Source organism: Loxodonta africana, chromosome X, assembly GCF_030014295.1.
Source record: "Loxodonta africana isolate mLoxAfr1 chromosome X, mLoxAfr1.hap2, whole genome shotgun sequence".
In the NCBI taxonomy this organism is placed as follows: Eukaryota; Metazoa; Chordata; class Mammalia; order Proboscidea; family Elephantidae; genus Loxodonta; species Loxodonta africana.
Window position 1 is genome coordinate 43634087 of NC_087369.1, and position 21404 is coordinate 43655490.

The 21404-nt window shown below is 37.5% G+C and overlaps 1 protein-coding gene across 4 annotated transcripts in view; it reads right to left on the bottom strand.

The window, feature by feature from the left end:
• The window catches only part of RPGR (retinitis pigmentosa GTPase regulator), a 69875-nt gene that overhangs the window by 15959 nt on the left and 32512 nt on the right, over positions 1 to 21404 (bottom strand). For 2 of the 4 annotated variants that reach the window (XR_010319751.1, XM_064278138.1), the window contains exons 12-16: positions 19157 to 19254; positions 18745 to 18810; positions 4352 to 4540; positions 2589 to 2643; positions 1147 to 1238 (exon numbers count right to left, since the gene is read on the bottom strand). Coding sequence is in view for 3 of the 4 variants with exons in the window: in XM_064278138.1 (XP_064134208.1) it covers positions 1147 to 1238; positions 2589 to 2643; positions 4352 to 4540; positions 18745 to 18810; positions 19157 to 19254 (500 nt within the window). In the remaining variant the exon portion in view is untranslated. Of the gene's footprint in view, positions 1 to 1146; positions 1239 to 2588; positions 2644 to 4351; positions 4541 to 8501; positions 16408 to 18744; positions 18811 to 19156; positions 19255 to 21404 lie in introns of those variants that run through there. The other 2 variants (XM_064278139.1, XM_064278140.1) reach the window with 2 other exon arrangements.

A 21404-nucleotide genomic window follows, 5' to 3' on the forward strand; every position in this document is an offset into this window, starting at 1 on the left:
TCCTTTCCTCCTCTTTAACCCCCTTTTCATTTACCATTCATTTAGTCACCCAAAATATTTACTGAGGATTTACACATACTAGGCACTCTGCAAAGTTGCTAAGGATACACTGGAAAGCAAAACAGAGAATAGATTCTGTCCCCATAGAGTTGAAAGCCAGTGGGGAGATACAGACATATAGAGTATATAAATACACAAATGAGTACTGCTGCTGTTAGGTGCCGTTGAGTCAGTTCCAACTCACAGTGACCCTCCACGGCAGAGAAAAACTGCCCCATTGGGTTTCCAAGGAGCAGCTGGTAGATTTGAACTGCCAACCTTTTGGTCAGCAGCCGAGCTCTTAACCACTACGCTACCAGGGCTCCATACAAATGAGTGTGTAATTACAAATAGTGATCAGTATTATGAAGGATAAGAAAAGGATGTTATGTGAGAGGATAATAATGAGACATAACATACTGGTGGGCTTCTGGTCACATAAGGCCTCTGTGTGGAAGTGACATTTAAGCTGAGACCTGAAGGTTGAATAGGAATTAACAATGCCTTTCATTTTTCTTTTCTTCCACGTTTCCTCCTAACATTTCTGTCCTGAAATGTGAGCTCATAATTAAAGAAAGCTCGTCTGCAAATGAAAACTGTAACTTCCCTCCAGAGAGAAGAAACATATCCATCAGACTTCTCTACAATACCAAAACAGGGAGTTTAAGTAGCCAGGAAAGACTGAAGTAGCATGCTGTTACGTTTTCTAAGCACAGCCATATTTATTTTTCATTCTTCCTCTCTATTAGCTTCACTTTACTCTCTTCTGGTCTCTCATGATTACTATACCCTCATTATTTAGGCAGGATAGTTTTTACTGTGCTTTGATACATCTTTTATTATATAATGAACCAGGATGGATAGGAAGATCAAAAGGAACACACCATTAAATTTTGGCAGAGCAACCTGACTCATAATCTATGAATCCAATACATAAATATGCACGTTAAAAATACAAAACATTACCTGAAATTCTTCCCTTCTTTTGGGGCCATAAAAACTCAGATTATTAAGGGAGTTAAATTATGTGGATTGCCATATGAAAACTAAAAGGAGCAACTGAATACTTTGGTCTTAACGCTAAAATGGAAAATTCATTTCACTTACCCTCTTTGATTTTTTTGACTCTTTACTTAGTATTGATTCATTATCTTCATGGACTTCTAAAGAACTGTTCTTTGTACGAGAATGCATATTTCCTACAATAGGATACATTTAGAAATATTTTTTTTCTGACTAGTGAGAAAAAAAAAGTCCTCATGTTTTCAGTGAAACTCTACCAACCTTGAATTATGGGGTACTACCAAAAGCTCTTACCCATTGGAGTAGTAGACAATGTCTATATTGTATATGTCTTGAAAACTGAGTTAAGGCAGAAAGCTCAGAATTACCTGATACACTTTAATATATCAAAGCTCAATGTTATAAATGTTTAGAATGTCAATATCGAAATACAGATACAAAGTTAAAATTAAATGTTAGAGAAAACTTCTGTAAAATATAAGTTACCTGACTTAAAAAAAAATTAACCTAGCCAATTAAATTCTCTGTACTCAAAGGGACACGTTATTTTTTGGTGTTTCAAATTACTTCAAATGTTAGACAGCTGAAAAATGATCTTTACAGTATATATATTCGTGAAGTATATGCATTCTTTTAATTGAATATAATTAACTGCTTGAAGCTTAGACTAATTTTCTTTTAACATTTTAGGCTATATGCCAAAAATAATAAGAGATGATAAATATTTTCAAATTTTGCTTAAGCTATCCTAAAAATGACTACTTTTTCTGCAGAAGTGAGAAGGAAAAAAGGATTAAGAAAACTATTCCTTCCTATGCTTAAGTTCAGCTCAGATATCAAAAAGGATGCATGGCTATTTTTAATGAGAACATAGTAAAACACACACTGCAGTGGGATGGTGTGTAAACATAGCATAGGGGTTGTACACCAAAAACACAGATGATTGGGGTGTAGAAACTGCAGGTCTCAAGGGAAATCACAGTCTCCTCCACTCTGTGGCACCTGTTCTCTGACACTAACAGCTAGGCCTGGGAGTGGACATCCCTTAAATATCCGTGGCAAAATAAAAAACTCAGGTCTGGGCTCTGGGGAAATGGTTGGATGGCCTGCTGTAGCTCTAGGCTGGCCTGGTCATCCTAACTGGTCATCCTACCTTAGCCACTGGGTCTGGCAGTCCTCACTAGAAATCTAAATTGGAATTTGAGGCAAAAGCCTAACTTATTAAAACAGGTTGAACAGGAAAAAAAAAAAGTGGTAAAAAGACTTTTCTAAACTGCTTAGTACTGACACATAAACAGCCATGAGTAAAGTGAGCATTTCTGTGTGAAGAAACTATGGTGGTTATAAATGAGAACAAAGAAGTCTGTCTTACGTATTTCATAGCTTGTTATGATAAGGGTCATGTGACGATAAAAAGTATAAAATGGAATATATGTGGGTAAGCTATAACTACCCCATCACAGCATATATACGCATAGATCTAGCCTTTTTAAAGGTATGCTTTTGGAAGTCAAATGTGCTCATACCTTTTGGATTTTCGTTGTATTCATGAATGGCTCGTTCTCTGCTGGCGTTTTCTTCCTACAGACAATAAAGAAACAATATAACAAAAAATATTCCCGTGCTATGCTAGAAACCAGGTGGCATAGTGGTTAAGTGCTACGGCTGCTAACCAAGAGATCAGCAGTTTGAATCCACCAGGTGCTCCCTGGAAAATCTATGGGGCGGTTCTACTCTGTTCTATAGGGTCGCTATGAGTCGGAATTGACTCGATGGCAGTGGGTTTGATTTTTGGTTTGGTTTTGTGCTAGAAAACTTAGATTTGTTTTTAAGCAAGATTCCCGAGTCTGCCTCTAGCTAACCACATAAACATGTGACAATTACGTCACTTTTCTGAGTTCTTGTAAAATGAGGAGCTGAGATGCTGTATGATTGTTAATGTCCCTCCTAACTTACATGATTAAAACAAATTACCATATTTTTATGCAAATAACCCATACCCTCTATATTTGTTTGCCATCCACACCACCCCCCTGCCCAAGGCATTTTTGTGACCACACTATGATAATTTTTTTTAGAGCAACATGTAAAAAAACTGGCATAATGGTGCTTACTAAAATACCTGGGGGAGGGGGTGGCAGTTGGCAAACAATCATAGAAGATGCATGTTATTTGTGTAAAATACGGTATATAATTCAAGAACTGAAGAGTTCTACTCAGAGAAGATTCAGGAACATTAATTGGTATACAACTTGTCTCAAGTAAAAACAATTTTAGGGCCCACCCTAGCCTGAATCCATATATGTTTCATATAAACAGTATCTTTTTCCTCCTTTGAAAGATAACAAAAAGTGCTAGAACTTCTTTTTCCTCTCAGTGAAAGGAAGGAGTCTTGGTAAAAGAAGGAACCAAGGAAGAAAATGACCTTTATAGCACCATACTATTTTGTAAATTAAAAATACATGCAAAGAAAACAACAATACATGCTTTTTAAGTACACATTCAAACAAAAGGACAAACATATTTCAGTGGTTGTCTATGATATGGAAAAGGAGAATGGGCATCAGGATAAAAGAATAAATGAACATAAAGAGAGAAGGGCCTTGCACAGATCAACAATAACAGTGTTTCATCAGCTGGAAGCCAAGATTAACTCAATGTTCTGCACAAGAGGTCCAAAAGGAAAAGTCAACACAGTGTCATTCAGTTTGGATTTCTGAATTCCATACCTCTGAGACGGATTCAGGGTAGTGTTAGCGAACTAACGATATCAAACCTACCAAGCTGTCGCCCAGCAGGGTCACTCTTAGGCAAACTGCCAATGGATGAAACATCTAGTTTCATAGATGCAACTGCGTCTACGAAGAACTCATTACAACCTCAAATACCTCTTAAACAACTTTCATTTGTCCCTACACATCCCATTTTTGTCACTAGCACCAGGGCTCCTAACTTTCCATTTTCATCATCCCAAGGACCCAGTGCTGAACTTCTGGGTTTATTTCTCAGTGTACTATACTGGCCCATACCAATTATTAACTTCCATTTATGTGGGGAACAGAATGTCACCAAGCAGTGTGGAGAGAGTGCTAGAGACAAAGTCTGCCTGATTCACAAATTTGGCCAAAGCTTTTCCTATGGCACATGAATGAAGTTATTCATAGGAGTATTTGAGGTTGAGATCATTTCTGCTCTCAAAGGAAGTTGGAGTGTGCCCTCTGAAGCAAACAGGGGTCCCATATGCTTGCTCTTGGGTAGGATCTCAGGATTTAAGGACATATCACTATACCTTTGCAAGGGTTTTAACTGTGTCGCCATTGGTTTCTTCCATTTGTTTTGTTTTGCTGTGGCCATTTGATATTTCATTGTCTTCCACAGTTTTCTTCTTGATTTCTAGATTTTCATCACTTGTCTCCTCATCTGAGTCTTCTGTTTCTGTTTCCGTTTCTGTTTCTTCACTCTCTGAAGATTCTTCATCCTGTGATAAAATTGATAATCAGGGAAGTGTAAGATTTTCTTTATTAAAAAATATAAATTTTGTACTGCTATCATAAATAATATATACCATCTCAAATAACATACAGAATATTAATTCAATATTAAAGTCAAAGAAATAAAATACTGAATAATCCATGTGGAACATCAAGTTACTATATTACTAAGGATTTTATGCATGCTGTCTATTTCAACATTTTCAATGACTAAGACTTCGAAAATTCTATCAGCAACTATGGTAACGTTAAAATGGACAAAAAAAATTAAATACGTTTTCTTGGGTGTCTCCAAAGAATATTTTTAAACCTGAGAGAAGATAAAAAGCTCTATGCCTACTGTAGCATTATAACATATCTATATATGTTCATTTTATAAAACATAAAGATTTAGAATTACTTTAGAAGCAATGATTCATTGAGACTTACAAAAAGAGAGCCAAGTATAATTATATTCACATTCCAGGAAAAAGATAAAGGGACACGGAGAGTTTAAATGGTTTGTTCTTAGTCATCTAAAATAGAGGGAAAACCAAACAGAGGTAGATATTGGTCCAACTGGTTCCTGGACAGTTAATTCAAATTATAAAAGAGCCTGTGTTTGCATTCCACAGACTGATAGTAAATCATGCAATGCTTATGAAGCATAGGAAGAAAATATCTTATATATCCTTTATACTGAGATTTTTTTTTTTTGCAGTTTCTTATTTTGGGAAGAATACTGTTTATTTATTTGTCACTAGGAGATTAGGCCCCTTATTTTTTCCCTATGCTTTTTACTGACCCACTTCACTAAAAGTATAAACCAAAAAAACCAAACCCATTGCCATCAAGCCAATTCCGACTCATAGCAACCCTATAGGACAGAACTGCCTCATAGAGTTTCCAAGGAGAGGCTGGTGGATTCAAACTGCCAACCTTTTGCTTAGCAGCTAAGTTCTTAACCACTGCAGCAGCAGGGCCTCCCTAGATGTATAATATATGAAAAAAAAGAGCCCCTAAAATAGGTGAGAGGTGATCAATGAAATTTGCCCCGTTGAACAGTTTTTTTTTTTTTTTTAAACAAAGCTTACCTTGGCAGTATTTGTTATTAGACCATATATGACCTTTATATCTTCTTGAATACTATAACTAGTTTTTTGTGGTCAGCTTCCTAGTGGGTGTTTGGCTGTGGATAAATTCTGATGCCAAACAGGATCTTAGGTGGGTGCTTTGAAAACAACACCTCTAATAATCATCTTTTTTTTCTGGCAAAAATACAAAATGTGAGATTTTATATTTCAAACCTTAGTAACAAAGACAAGTGGCATCCTTGAGCCAGTAGCATTAAGGACGTGGCCTAATAGCATTTCCACTGAGGACAGGTAAACCTTAAATGAAACCTTGAGATAAAAAAAAAAGTTTCAGAGGCTACTCTGGCAAAACTTGAGTTGGATTAATCAAAGGTCACGAGGAGTGCATGCAAGTGGCAACAGAGCACGGCACCAGGGCAGACAGCTATGCCAAAGGATGTGCTGAACGGTTAGCTGGGCAGGGCTAACCACAAAGTAGCTACTATTTACCAATAACTTCTAAAGCTTTCTCTTTTTTGCATGATTTCCCCCTCTAAGTTACATATAATATGCCTAGCCAGATGTACATTATGTAAAGCTAAAATTATCAGGGACAACTTGACTTTTAAAGGAAATGGGAAGCAAGATTAATAGATTTAATGTTTATGGTTGATAAATAGATGTATTCATCAATGTACATGAATGAAAAGCCAACTGGAAAGAACAGAAACTCCTGTGACAGAAAATTTCAGACAATGCGCTGCTATCTCACAGAGACAGGTGCACGGCCAGCTGTCTTTATGACATAGTCCTCAACTACTTGGGGATTTCAGCTAATTTAGCACCTGGTCAACTCCAATCCTACTCGTTATTAATGTATTTATAGAATATTAATACATGTAATCACAGGATATATGCAATCATAAAAAGGAACTTGGATTTTTACCTTATTTTAGAAATTAGCAAAAACATTCCTCTCTTTTATAACTAAGTACAATTTTACTCATTAAGCTAAGAAAATCTATAATAAAGAACTATTGAAATTATATTATTTTCTAAATTTGAGAAAGCTATTAGAAAGTGGGAGTCCCTGGGTGGCTCAATGGTTAAGCGCTGGACTACTACCCAAAGGTTGGCAGTTTGAACCCATGCAGAGGTGCCTCAGAACACAGTGCTGGTGATCTGCTTCCAAAAAGTCACAGCCTTGAAAATCCTATGGAGCAGTTCTACTCAGTATACATGGGGTCACATGAGTCAGAATGGACTCGAAGGCAACTATCAACTCGAAGGCAACTAACAACATTAGAAAATAGCGTTTGCACTAGAAATACCACCATCAGTTATAGCACTCTATACTTATTAAGCACATTTAAAATTGATCTATACACATCTGGACAACAACTACTTAAAAGCACATAAAACGCTTACCTTCAAACTGAAACAATTTAGGAGAGATTGGCACAATACTGTCATTTTATAAAAAGAAAGGGTAAAGTTTAAATACATTCTTGGCACTGGGACCATGAGAAGACGTAAAAGGGTGGTCTGGAAGGATCAGATAAGCATCTAGTGTCATATTAAATAAGTGACTGGGCCTTGCCTCCCACAAAAGGACGCTTGTTTCATTGGTCAGACACAGCACTAGGGCTGCAGTCTTTGGTCTGGCCCATGCCAACACTTTTTACATTTCTCATGGGAAATATCAAGAAATCAAATGTTTTTTGTGAGGTTTCAGTTTGCCTAAGAATATACTTACATTGCAGGCTTTGAAAGAACTAGAGATTGCTGCTGGAATGCAGGGTGGTGTTTATCCCAAGGGGATGGAAAATAACTGGAAGGGGTTGGAAGGAGAGCTTCTGGGGAGCTGATACTTTGTTTTCCTTGATCTGGGTGCTGATCATATGGGTGTGCTCAGTTTGTGACAATACATCGAGCTACGTGTGTATGAGATGTACACTTTTCTCTATGTATATTATACTTTGATAGTTTTTTTTTTAAGCAACAAAATTTAAAAAAAAACTATGGATTTACACATAAAACATTGGGCTGCAATAATTCTGGATGTATGACACGCCTCAATGTCATAATGTCATACAGGGTAGAAAATTCTTTCCAAATAGTTTAATATAGCATAAAACTTTATATGTAAGTCATATCGGGTGGGAAAGCATGTATTTTAAAATCTCAATTTCAAGTTGTTTTAGGACAGAAAAAGTTAACATGCAAGTTTATGTTTTAACTACAGTAGAAATCACTGAAGCTGTAACAGAGTGTGGGCGGGGCATCAAATACAAAGACCTAAGCACTGCTTTCAAAGCCTGGGCCAGGACCCTAATTAATCTACTTTACAATCTATCTGTAACACGGGCAAATAGCATTAGCAACACCTACCTTGGACAGTTTGTATACAGAGTAAACAGATTATTTAGACAATAACATAACACATGAAGAAACCATACACATTTGTGCATAAACTTAAGAGATTTTATAAAGAGGCCTCCATGAAAAGTAAGATGGGATTGCTACTGTGCATTGAGGACTGCTGAAAAATAAGAGGCTATATGCACACCCATGTTCACTGCAGCACTGTTTACGAAGGCAAAAAGATGGGAGTAACCAAGATGCCCATCAATGGATGAATGGATAAATAAATTATGGTATATTCACACAATGGAATACTATGCATTGATAAAGAACAATGTTGAATCCATGAAACATTTCATAACATGGAGAAATCTGGAATACATTATCCTGAGTGAAATTAGTCAGTTGCAAAAGGACAAATATTGTATAAAACCACTATTATAAGAACTCAAGAAATAGTTTAAACAGAGAAGAAAATATTCTTTGATGGTTATGAGAGGGGGGAGGGAGAGAGGGTGGGAGGGGGGAAGGAGGGAAGTGGGAGAGGGGTATTCACTAATTAGATAGTAGATAAAAACTACTTTAGGTGACGGGAAAGACAACACACAATACAGGTGAGGTCAGCACAACTGGACTAAATGAAAATCAGTTTCCAGAATAAACTGAATGCCTCAAAGGCCAGCATAGCAGGGACAGGGGTTTGGGGACCATGGTTTCAGGGAACATCTAAGTCAATTGGCATAATCAAATCTATTAAGAAGACATTCTGCATCCCACCTTGGAAAGAGGCGTCCAGGGTCTTAAACGCTAGCAAGCAGCCATCTAAGATGCATCCATGGGTCTCAACCCACCTGGATCAAAGGAGAATGAAGAACACCAAGGACACAAGGTACTTACAAGCCCAAGAGACAGAAAGGGCCACATAAACCAGAAACTACATCAGCCTGAGACCAGAAGAGCTAGATGGTGCCTGGCTACAATCGATGACTGACCTGACAGGGAACACAACAGAGAACCCCTGAGGGAGCAGGAGAGCAGTGGGATGCAGACCCCAAATTCTCATAAAAAGACCAGACTTAATGGTCTGACTGAGACTAGAAGGACCCCGGTGGTCATGGTCCCCAGGCCTTCTGGTGGCCCAGGACAGGAACCATTCCCAAAGCCAAGTCTTCATACAGAGATCGGACTGGACAATGGGTTGGAGAGGGATGCTGGTGAGGAGTGAGCTTCTTGGATCAGGTGGACACTTGAGACTATGTTGGCATCTCCTGCCTGGAGGGGAGATGAGAGGGTAGAGGGGGTTAGAAGCTGGCGAAATGGACATGAAAAGAGAGAGCAGAGGAAGGGAGCGGGCTGTCTCATTAGCGGCAGAGCAATTGGGAGTATGTAGCAGGGTGTATATAAGTTTTTGTGTTAGAGACTGACTTGATTTGTGAAGTTTCACTTAAAGCACAGCAAAAATTAAAAAAAAATAAGAGGCTGGTTGAAATGTTTTGTTACATATATATTTATCACAGTAAAAAAAGTAACACACAAAAAATAATAAAACAACAAAACCCCACAATGAGATACCATTTCACACCCACACACACAAAAAAACAAAACAATAGGCTTGGAAATGTTTTGTCATAATGTCCCAGATTTCATAACTAGGAAATAGCTCATTTGAAGTGTTCACTATTTGTTCTACCTTCTTCCACACACAGGCTTTTAATCTCTCCCAGGAGCCAGGGAGCTAGGGCTGAAGGTGGGAACTGCAGCAAACTGGAGGGCAGGACTTCAAACCTGTTCTTCTGGTTTGAACGCCAGGTGAGAATTTGCATTCTAACTCCCTGTGGAAAATTTGCATTTGTAACAAGTTCCCAGGTTATACCTAAGAATCACCTGGGGATCTTGTTAAAATGTCGATTCTGATTCGGTATAACTGGGGTGGAAACGCAAATATACAAGTGAAGCCCTATGCATGATATTTACTTTCCAAAGTCTAGTTCTGATTCTATTTCTCATCAAACCAGACTTCCTGAAGGAGCAGCCTGTGCTTCTTCTCCACTGGTGATGTGGGTTCTACAATAGTCCTCCACCACTCCTTCCTCCTTGAAAGCCCTTCCTTGGCTTGGGTGGCACCTCGCTTCCCTAACAACTGTTCCTCCCCAACCTTTAGTCTTCTGTTTCTCAATACTTCCCTTACTTACTGATGCTTCCCTGAGTTCTGTCTTCAGTAGTCTTCTCTTTTCACGCTACGAGCGCTACCTCTCATTCAAATTCACAGTTTTAATGACATGTATAAGCTGGTGATGCTCAGCAATCCTCTCTAGGCTCCAGACCCATTCGTGTATCTGCCTACTGAACATCTCCTGGGGACAATCTAAAATCAAGTTCCAAACCATCTGGCAACCAATGTCAAAAACAATATGTGTATTAAATGTTTAGTGAGAAACTTGTTTGCTCTGTAAACCTTCATCTAAAGTACAAATACAAAAGTTCCAAACCTGCTCCTATTCCTCTATTCTCAATCTTGGTGAATAGCACTCTTTCCACCCAGTTCTCTAGGCCAGAAACAAGAAACACTTGGCCTTTTACCTCCCTTCACTAACTCCTCTGATTCTACACCAAACTCTCTGGATAATCAATGTCCCCATCTCTCTATCCGTACTGTCCTAGTCCAAGCCCTCTTCATTCCTTGCCTGGTCTACTACAACTGCCTCCTAATAGGCATCTCTGCCTCTGGTCCTGTTCCCTTCTAATCCATCCTCCATGTTGCTTCCAGATGGGCTTACAAAAACTCAAGTGTGAACATCTCACTGAGTTTAACATCTTTTATGAAGACATACGGCCCTTTGCCCTCCCTGTCCAGGCCCATGTATACTCTAGGCTCAGGCACACCAAACCACTCTCATGGCTCTCATCAGCCTGGAAAGACCTCCCCGACCCTTCTTTGCCTGGCTCTCATTTTCATGACTTGATTCAAGTTTCACCTCTAGCTCCTTGAAAGCCCTTTCCTAACCTCCTCTGCAGCTAAATTACCACTCCTACAGGCACTCTACTGTTGCTTATAAATTTTCTGGTCGGTCTATATAAATAGCCTAAGAGTTCTTTGAGATCAGGGGCCATATCTTACTCTTTGCATACCCATGACAAAAACAAAAACAAAACATTTTCTTCTTATTAAGGGAATTAGTGGAGGAAAACCACAGATTTGTTTTCAGGTCATTTTTTTAAAAAAACCTTTGGGCAGTCCTGGATAAGAAAATAGGGGTATCAGGAAACAAAAGGGCATTGTTAAGCAATAGTTAAGGCAGACTGACAGGAACTCCTTTTACCATGGTGTTGTTTCAAGAAATCAATACTGTTTAAGTCTCTGACAAGGTAAAGGGGCCACTGAGGTTGACTGTAACCTGCTCTTATCTCTTGAGATCAGCCTGATTTGGGGAAGCTTCTGGGTTTTTTTTTTTTTTTGTGTGTGTGTGTGTGTGTGTGTGTGTGTGCTTGGCCCATCAATAGTTGTTGAATAAATAACAGGTACCAAATATTATGTGTCAGGTACTCGACATAACAATATTACATTTGATTTTCACAACTGAAAAGAATTTAAGGCAGGCATTACAGTACCTTCCTGCACTCCATGGGTGCATCTTATTTTTTGAGATATATATGTATAGCAAGTTTCTCTCTACAGCTAAATAACTGAAAATATTTCAGTCGCACTCACTTCTGGTGCTGCTATTCTGCAGCAGTAGATGTTTCTGTGGTGCTCCTGTGTAGCTTACCTTGAAGTATTTTTCTGCCAGAGTCCTCGTTATGAAACCGTAACTCAATAAAAAAAAAATACATTGCTACATATGCAACTCACACTTCCCTCAGTAACGTATCAACTAAGGTAAGAGCCTGATCAACCAGCAGGTAAGGACAATAAAGGCAGGAACCAGTTATTTCGATCTATTTAACCAAGTATTAATTCATAAGGGATGAGGTAGTTTTATTCTTAAGCTTCCTTTTCTTTTCTCTCCAAATATACATTAGATTTATAGACATGCAACTCACTTGTTTATGAAAGTCTGGCACAACCTGATTCTTTTATTCTCCCTTCACCTAACCACTAATCAATAATAAGCTCTTCTCCATAAACTCCCTGAGCGTACTATAAATTAGTTTAATATAACTGTTTAGTAGAACTGCTATTTAGTTTGAAGGTGGAGCAATTTTGATGACTAGACTCCAGGATTTTTATTGAGGAAGAGAGATACCAGAAAATCTGGCTCTGGCAAAGTTCTGATACAACTGGTAATGAACTTGATACAACTGATTTTACTACAGAATCACTTAGGTCAGTCATTCTAATTCTATACTTTCCCAGATGGACAAGAAAAAATTGAGGCCTGGTGAGGCTAAGAAACTGGCCCAAGTTCAGCTCAAAAGTACAAAGCTGGAAGCAGGGCCTACGTCTCAAAATTTCTAGGCCAGCGTCCTTTCGACTGGCACACTGTGCTTACATGAAGAGCATTTTGGTCAGGGAAATGTGAAGAAATGCGTAAGAAATGCTGTTTAGAAACAGACGTCTGCACCAGCTCAAATACTGAGGTAGGCACATTGCAGAGCACCATTTCCATATTGTTAGCCGAACTCTTCAGTGGAAGATGAATGCCTATACCTTTAAAGTTAATTCATAACTTACGCTTAAGGGTTTCTCATCTTCCTGGAAGTTTTTCCTTTATGATATGCAACCCTGTCATCTATCTTATTGAATCATTTTAAGTCTACTTTCTTAAATAACCATGTTTGGCACTAGAAATGACTGCATAGCATATACACTGTATCACAGTATTAATTCTATTCTACCAACACCTAATGGATATGGTCGAATTTGGTAGAAAACTGCAAATGCCAAGTCAGTATAACTGGTTAGTTAAAGGAATTTAGATAAGCTACTAGTGATCCTGCAGCTAAGGAAAAATTTACAACTGCTCCTAGGAGTATCTTCATTTGGTATTATTCTAGTATTCCTCCTCACAATCTTTCTCACCCACAGTGAACCAAATGTGCAAAGAATTCAACTGCACAAAATTTGGAGGAAGTTCATCATTAATATCCTCCTTGATAAGAGAAACTATAAGAAACCCCTCATGGCCAAGATACTGAAGGGACTGGGGAAGGAAATCAGGTGAAAAGGGAGCTATGAATAAATAATACACAAACTAAAAAAAAAAAAAAAAATACAAACTAGCTGTGTTAAATACACTGAAATTTTTAAGGAAAGATTGAAATAACCCCAGTGGAACTCTAGCCTCTCCAAAATTCAACGTCTAATATTAGTTTATCATTTCACAAACAATTACTGAGTGTACACATTCAATTTTTATTTTACTTGGAACATTCTGACAAGCAACAGAGAAACAGAAGTACAGAACAGTCAATGAGGAGTACATTGAGAGCACATCAGATACTGGGAATGAAGGTTCTGACAGTACAGTTATAGCTCGATAAGCTTGGAAATCATAGGGGTTTAGAAATACAGGATGACAGATGACAAGAGGCCTTAAAGCTATCTTTTTTTAATAGTAAAGAATATTTTATAGAAAACTAGCTTAATTTTAAAGTGCAATTTTTCTTGCTTAAAAAATTTTCTTATACAAATAACAAACACGAGAGAACAAATCAGACTGTTAGAAAGAATTTTTAAGAGTTAGAAGGGACTTCAGTCATCATCTCATCGAATCCACTCCATTTTACAGATGAGGAAACTGAGGCCTCATGAAGGGCTTTGCCTGACCAACGAATAAAGTTTTACATACTTCCAGATTTACATTAATATCTCCATCATATGAGATATACTGCAATCTCCCTAGATGTTAACTAAGAGAGAACACATTATTAGTATCTAAATTCTGAACACAGCTGTTACCTGGTAGATTTTTACAAAAAAAATACATAAAAGGTAAAAAGACAGCACTACTTCTTTAAAATGTATCCTCATTTTAGTTTCAGAATACCACCTATTCTTATACAATTATTCTATGCAGGCGGTAAACTGTAGTCACAGCCTGAAAAAAAAACTGTGCTATCTATAAGAAATTAGAAGTTTTTATAGCCCGTAAGGATCTTTGCCATTTTTAAATGGACCAATATGTACACACAAACAAAATACTCTTACAGTACACTCCTAATTGCTAAATTTGTCTTTAGTGAGAAATACGTTAATTATCTGATAGGACTTTTGACATTTTCCAAGTACTCATTTATAATTTTTGAGAAAAAGAATACACCAGGATATTAGCTTAAGAGAAGCCAAAATCTATCATTGGCCCATGCTGTCTTTTACCCCTTAACTCAACCGGTTATCGGTCATTATTGTACCACACATAAAATAACCACAACATAAAATCAATTAAAGAAAATGTGCTGACCGCCTATCATGTGCAAGGCATTCAAATTGTTTGGCTGGGCATAATCAGGACCTATTTCAAGTTTGTTATTTCAATTCCAAATACTGTGGCAATACATTATTCCAGAACTGTTTGGAACCTGGTGGACCATTTTCTAAAAGTTGTTTTGACCGCACTGGCATTTTGGACCTTCGTATTCCATGCTCTCTCCCTTTTCCTTCTGTGTTAGCAATAAATCTTTTTCCATATGCTCTATCTTTGTCACATTTCATAGATTCTTTAATTCTGCCCACCTTTTTTGCCTCTTCTCCTTCACCCTGTCCTTCCTGCCCTTCATTCTCTTCATCACCTGTGTCCTGGTATTTCTCCCCTTCTTCCTCATTATTCTCTTCTTCTTCCTCCTCCTCTTCTTTTCTCCCCTTTTCCTCCTCTTCTCTTTCCCCCTCTTCTCCCTCCTTCCTTTCTTCTTCTGCCCCCTCTCCTTCCTCTCCTCCCTCTTCATCTTTCTCTTCTCCCTCCTTCTCTTCCTCTTCCCCCTCCACTTCCTCATCTCCTTCCCCCTCTTCTTCACCTTCTCCATCCTCCTCCTCACTTTCTCCTTCCTCCTCCTCTTCCTCTTCTTGTTCTTCCGTCCCTTCTCCCCCTACTCCTTGCTCCTCTTCTCTTTCCTCTTCCTCATCTCCTTCCCCCTCTTCTTCCCCTTCTCTTTGTTCTTCTTCCCCTTCCTCTTCTCCTTCCTCATCTCCTTCTTCTCCTTCCTCCTCCTCTTCTCCTTGCTCTTCCTCTTCTTCCTCCTCTTCTTCCCTTTCTTCTTGCTCCTCCTCCCCTTCCTTTTCTCCTTGTTCCTTCCCTTTTCCTTCCTCCATCTCTTTCCCTCTTTCCTCCTGATGGCCTTCTTCTCTCTCCTTTTTCTCCCATTCCTCCTTCTTTATTCGGTCCTTCTCTCCTTTATCCAAGCTCTCCATTTCTCTAACTACTACTCCCTTGTCTTCCTCCTCCTCTTCCCCTTTCTCATTCAGCCTTTGTTCTGCTCCTGAGTTACCCCCCTTACAGAATCCATCACCTCCACCTTCAGGCATATTTTCCACCTCTTCCCTTGACTCTTTCTTGCCTTCACTCACCTCTGTTCTGTCTGTAAGATCATCTGCTTCCTCCTCTCTTTCTCCAAGTACCTCCTCATTTTCCTCTATCTCTTCTGCCTCTACTAAACTTCCTTCTGAATCCTCTGCTCCTTCTTGCTCCTCTGGGATCCCTGACAAGTGGTCACGTTTAAAATTAAATTTTGTCATTAATTTTAACATTTTTTGTTCAGTCTCTTCCGCATTTCCTTGGCCAATAAATTTTCTGCTATACCACAAGTGTGGGCCATTCTCCAATTCATAATCCTCTTCCTCTCCATTACTAAATTCTATGGACTCAGGCAGCTTGAATCCATCAGCTATACCCTGCTGACTTCCAATTTCACCTTTCATGTAACGGTGTAGCTCCTCAATAGATTCTCTTTCACTGTCAAAGAGCGCATCTTGCTTGTGTCTTTTACGTTCCTTAACCAAATCTTTATTTTCTTCATCCTCAATATTCATGTCTGCATTTGCTAAGACTTCAAAAAATGTACATGTATTGTTTATTTTCTCTTGAATTTTTCTTATATCCTCCAGAACTGTCATTCCTGCCAGCTCAGTTTCCTTCTCAAAGACGGTTTCTTCTTCTTCTGAGTCATCCTGACTGTGTTCTCCATCATTTTCCTTTTCTATTTCCTTACCATCAAGCTGATAATAAGCACCAAGTTTGTTTTTGTATTTAAATACTTTTTTTAACAAACCCTCTTCATCAATGTTGGCATGAAGCCCAGACTGGCCTGGGCCATGACCTAGGTCCTCATCTGAAAATGTTTCCGAAGTCACTGTTGCTGGCATCACGAATCTCCCTTGTGCCAAAAGTTGTTTATATGTTTTCCCTTCTTTCATTTTTTTGGAAATCTCTTCAGATTCATACTCATTACTATCATTTCCAGCATGAGTTGCGTGTTTCTCCAGTTTCTCAATTGTTTCCTGTTTCGGTAAATTTTTTGAAGTAATCGTCACACTACTATTAGCTGACAAAGATAACTTATCTACTTTAAAATACTGCCAAGATTTTACATGTTTATAGGTTTCACTGGAAGAATTAAGACGTCCAGTTTTACCAGTTTATTCAGTTTAGTTTTCTTTGGGGATGATTTATGCCACTCTTTTTTAAGCCTGTAGTATATTCAATTTTGATTTACTAATACATATCAAAATCTTACTACCTGCCTGAATTTTACCATTAATCAGAGTACTGTCAATATTTATTCTCTGCCCCTTGTTTCCAGACTGACTTTCTAAAATACTAAGAAATTTATACTTTTCTTGCATTCAGTTTAGTTTTTTCCATCTTCCCTATCATTTTGCATTTTGAAATTTTTGTGTCTTTTGATTCCATGAAATTCACAAAATTTAAGAAAGTTTTAAGATGTGAAAATTAAGAACTTGAAAAAAGAATAGCTTATTTCTAGAAGAAGAAAACTGAAATGAAATCTTTTTTCTATATACTAAATAATATAAATATATATTTTTTCAAAACAAAATCTGATATGGGTTTTCAATTTTTGACCCTCTTCATTTTTATCCATATTCTGTCATCAGAATAATTTGGAAAAATAATGTAAAACATAAGATTTTCAGCTTAAAAAAACCTTTGAAATTAAGCATGGGGATTTGGATAATACATTAAAATATGAAATTAATTTCTTGTTGGGCAAAATTTAATTTTCGACAAATTCTACAAGCTGACAGATTGAAATATTCAATTAATTTGGGTCTCTGGATAGTAAAACATCATTTAATCAAATTTTACAAATTGTGATGAGTGATAGGGTTAAGAAGAGGTTCATTTTTTGCTAAAGAAATTATTAAAACACGACAAGTTAAAAAATTAACAAGGTAGTATGTGTGTGTATATATAAATACATACAAACATACACACATATCACCTTGTTTTATATATATATATGTGTGTATATATATCTCTGTATCTATATATATAGCATAATCTTTTGTTATTCACTAAAGTAGGCCTGGTACGGCCTCTACTTAAAAAGTGCTGTGTGAAGTAAAAGATCTACATATCAGTTTAAAAGGAAATGCTTTCCTTTGGAAAATATTTGTTTTAGGTCCTGTTCTTTGAAAAGTCACCGTTCTTTCAAAAGGCTTCAAACAGATAGGCCCAACTGCTGTACTTTCTTATTTCTCAGTGCTCATGCCTCTCTTTCTCTAGCACAATAAAGCAGAATGGAAGAGGCAGAGCCTGAGTCTAACAGAAGAAGGGCAGACACCGAAAGATGTCTGCTTGGAAGTATAGTCAGTCAATAAGTTAGTACAATCAGTCAGTCAATATTCACTGAACACCCACAAAACTGTGTTAAAAGATCAGCTGTCTCACATTCCAAGGGATGCTGTTATTCACCATGCCTCTCAGTAATATAAGTGAAACGAAAGGATTTACTCTACATTTTTATACTTTAGCAAGATTTTGCATCTCTGAGGCTTTGAATTTAAGGATTTTTAACTTAACAATGTGGCAAAGGCACTAGAAATATAAATGAAATGTTTTCTACAGCCTTCTTTCCTCAATTTGCATTTCTCCAATTTATTTTCCTAATCCCCAAACCCCTCACCGTTTCATCCCACTGGTCCCTAAAGCCAAGAAAGGCAAAGGATTCCAGGGCAGGCGTTTATCTCTCCTGGGCTGTAAAAACCACAGACTATTCCTTCTTATTGTTATTCATTTGTTATTCATTTAGGGTCTCTGTTTCTCACCCATAAACAGTCTCAGACTAATTTCCAAGTGTTTACTTAAATCTTGTTTTTGTGTTATCAATGCCTTGATAAATTAAAGCCCAATCTAAATAGTGCAAAGGCAAATATCAAATATTTTCACTAAAATCACAATATTTTAGACATAGAAAAAATATTAATATCATTCAGTAAAGTCAGCACAGTAACTCTCCAAAAGTCATACTCAACCAAAATCAGACAACCAATCTGATAACCGGTACTCTTCCTATCCTTAAGAAAGGCAATCATAATCAACCGCCTCAGAGGCAAGAAAGTATGGCTATTATGACTTAAGTTAATGACCTTAAAGAACAAATATCAGCAATGAAATTCTATCATTCTTGTTTCATCACAGAAAATACATATCAACAGAACAAGCCAAATGGAGGTTATCCACATTGTATTTCTCTGTCTTTTAAATTCTTAAGTAACTGAATGCTTACCTTTCTTATGTTCTTTCTGGAGACCTTTCAAGAAAAAAAGAAATAGTATCAACCATTCTTACCCACCATAATGACAATAGCTCCCCATATTATACCTTTTGTTTTTGAACTGGTGATAATTGCATTGACTTGTCATTAGAATTCGGGCTTATCACGTGTGTCTGAAATAAACACCAAAAAAAAAATGTTCTAAGTAAATAATGCATTAAAGAATATATACGATTAAACATTTATATATTCTAAATATATATGTAAAATTGATGCAAAACAGTTCAGATAATAATATAATCAACTCTCAACTGCCATATTAATGATAAGAGGAGTAAAATGAATTTTGTGGAATATAAACTATACCTCAATAAAGTTGGTTAAAAAAATAAACAAAATGAAAGAAAAACAATGCATTTTTATGCCTATAACAGTATAGGAAGTACATGTGCACACACACAAATACAGCATGAATTAAACTTCAAGCTCATATTTAGAGGACAGATTGGAAATCATTACCATATTTAAGACATCAGTAGTTTCTCCCAGGTCTTCTGAAACCCGTGCTGAAGAACTACCTGTCTCTCTTCCTTTGGTTATTTTATCTTGAGAATCATCTGAATGATTGAAAGGATAAAAGAAAAACTAGATTGAAATGGAAAAGTGAAAAGCAACTGAACAGAAAACAGAAATATATTATGTAATTTAAAGTGCAGGTACAATTTTACCAAAGGTCCTTTAACCTCATGTCAGGGGAATTAAACTGAATTCATCCACAGTTACAACAGGTTTCAAAAACTTTTTGAAAGTTTAAAAACTTTGACACAAAGGGGAAAAGGGGGAGTTTTGGTTAGGGCACATTGAGTTTATGTTCACGGTGGTGGAATAATTTAGAAAAGGATAGAGAGAATGGTTGCATAACATGAAGAATGTAATCAATGTCATTGAATTGTACATGTGGAAACTGTTGAATTAGTGAAGGTTTTATTGTGTATATTTTCACCAGAATTTAACAAAAAAAAAAAAAAAACTTTGACACAGATTAGAGACAACAATTGCTTCTTCACATAAAAAGGCAAACACTATTTGTTTGGAATAACTACTACCCAGCAATCGAGCTGTGGTAGCTAGCCTCCAAGGTGGGCCTGATGACCCACATCCTCTTGGTATTTATATCCATCTGTAGTTTCCTTTCCACAGTTTGCCAGGGCAGTCTGTGTGGCCAATAAAATAAAGCAGAAATGACCGTCATGTCGTTGTAGCTTCTGTCTTGCTCACTTTTACTCTACCTTTCTTGGATTACCCACTCTGGGGGAAGCCATGTCATGAACACCCCTGTGGAGAAGGCCATGTGGCAAGGAAGCGACATGTCCTACCAACGGCCACGTGAGTGAGCCTGGAAGCAGATCCTTCAGCCCCAGTCAAGTCTTCAGATGACTGTAGCCCATATTACAGTGTGACTACAACCTCATTAAAGACCCTGAACTAAAACCACTCAACTAAGTTGTTCCTGAAACTATATGAGACCATGTTTCTTGTTTAAACCTACTAAGTTTTAGGGTAATTTCTTATGTAGCAACAGAGATCTAGTACAAGCACCTAGATACTTTTATGGAAAACTACAAGGTTATTATATCATAAAGCAGATAACTAGAAATTATAAGGCCTATTTTATCTTACATTTTTCTTAATTACTCACTATGCCATCACTGATCACCCATACATTTGAGAAGATCGTCTTAATAAAGCATTCTCTAAAAATACCAGTCCACCCTGATCCCTCATTTTTAAGTCCATTCAATTCAAATAAGCAAATAATCGTTTTGTGTTTATTCCATGTGAGGCACTATGCAGGGGATATCAATTTAAGTAACGGCTCGCTCTTAAGGAAATTATAGTCTAGAATATAAAACATATGTAGGGGGATTAGAAATCACATTCAAATGTTGGGAATCAGGAAAGGTTTCACCAAGAGGTATGTGAAAGAACGAATGGAATTCTGAGAGGCAGAGATGGAGGTGGAAGCAGAAGAGAATGAAATGAAACTCATTCCTAACTCAAGCGGCAAAACAGTAATCTGAGCAAAGGAATAGAAAAAGGACACAGATGAAAGAAGCCTGCATTGAAGACTTACCATGTGCCGGCATATGATGCTTTTATATACCTTGGTTAGCTCCATGACAAGAGAAGTTAAGTATTATATCCCCATTTTACAAATAAGGAAACTAAGGCTTACTGACTCTAGTGGCATCAAGGGTCAAACTCAGGTCTGTCTGATTCCACAGCCCATGTTCTTTCCACTAAATCAGGCTGTGAATGAAAATCAAGGGTTGGCAACCTTCCTCTGTAAAGGGCCATACAGTAAACACTTTAGGCTTTATGGGTCATAAGGTCTCTGTCCTAACTACTCAACTCTGCTGTTGTAGTGTGAAAGAAGCCATAACCCAAACCAAAATCCATTGCCATGGAGTAAATTCTGACTCATAGCAATCCTATAGGACAGAACGTAACTGTCCCATAGGGTTTCCAAGGCTGAAATGGAAGCAGACTGCCCACATCTTTCTCTCGCAGAGCGGTTGGTGGGTTCAAACCACCGATCTTTTGGTTAGCAGCAGAGTGCTTAACTACTGTGCCACCAGGACTCCTTGAAAGCAACCACAGACAATACATAAAGGAATGAGTGTACTGGGTTCCAATAAAACTTTATTTATGAAAACAAGCGGCTGGCTAAATTTGGCCCAAGAGCCATAGTTTGCAGACTTCTGAT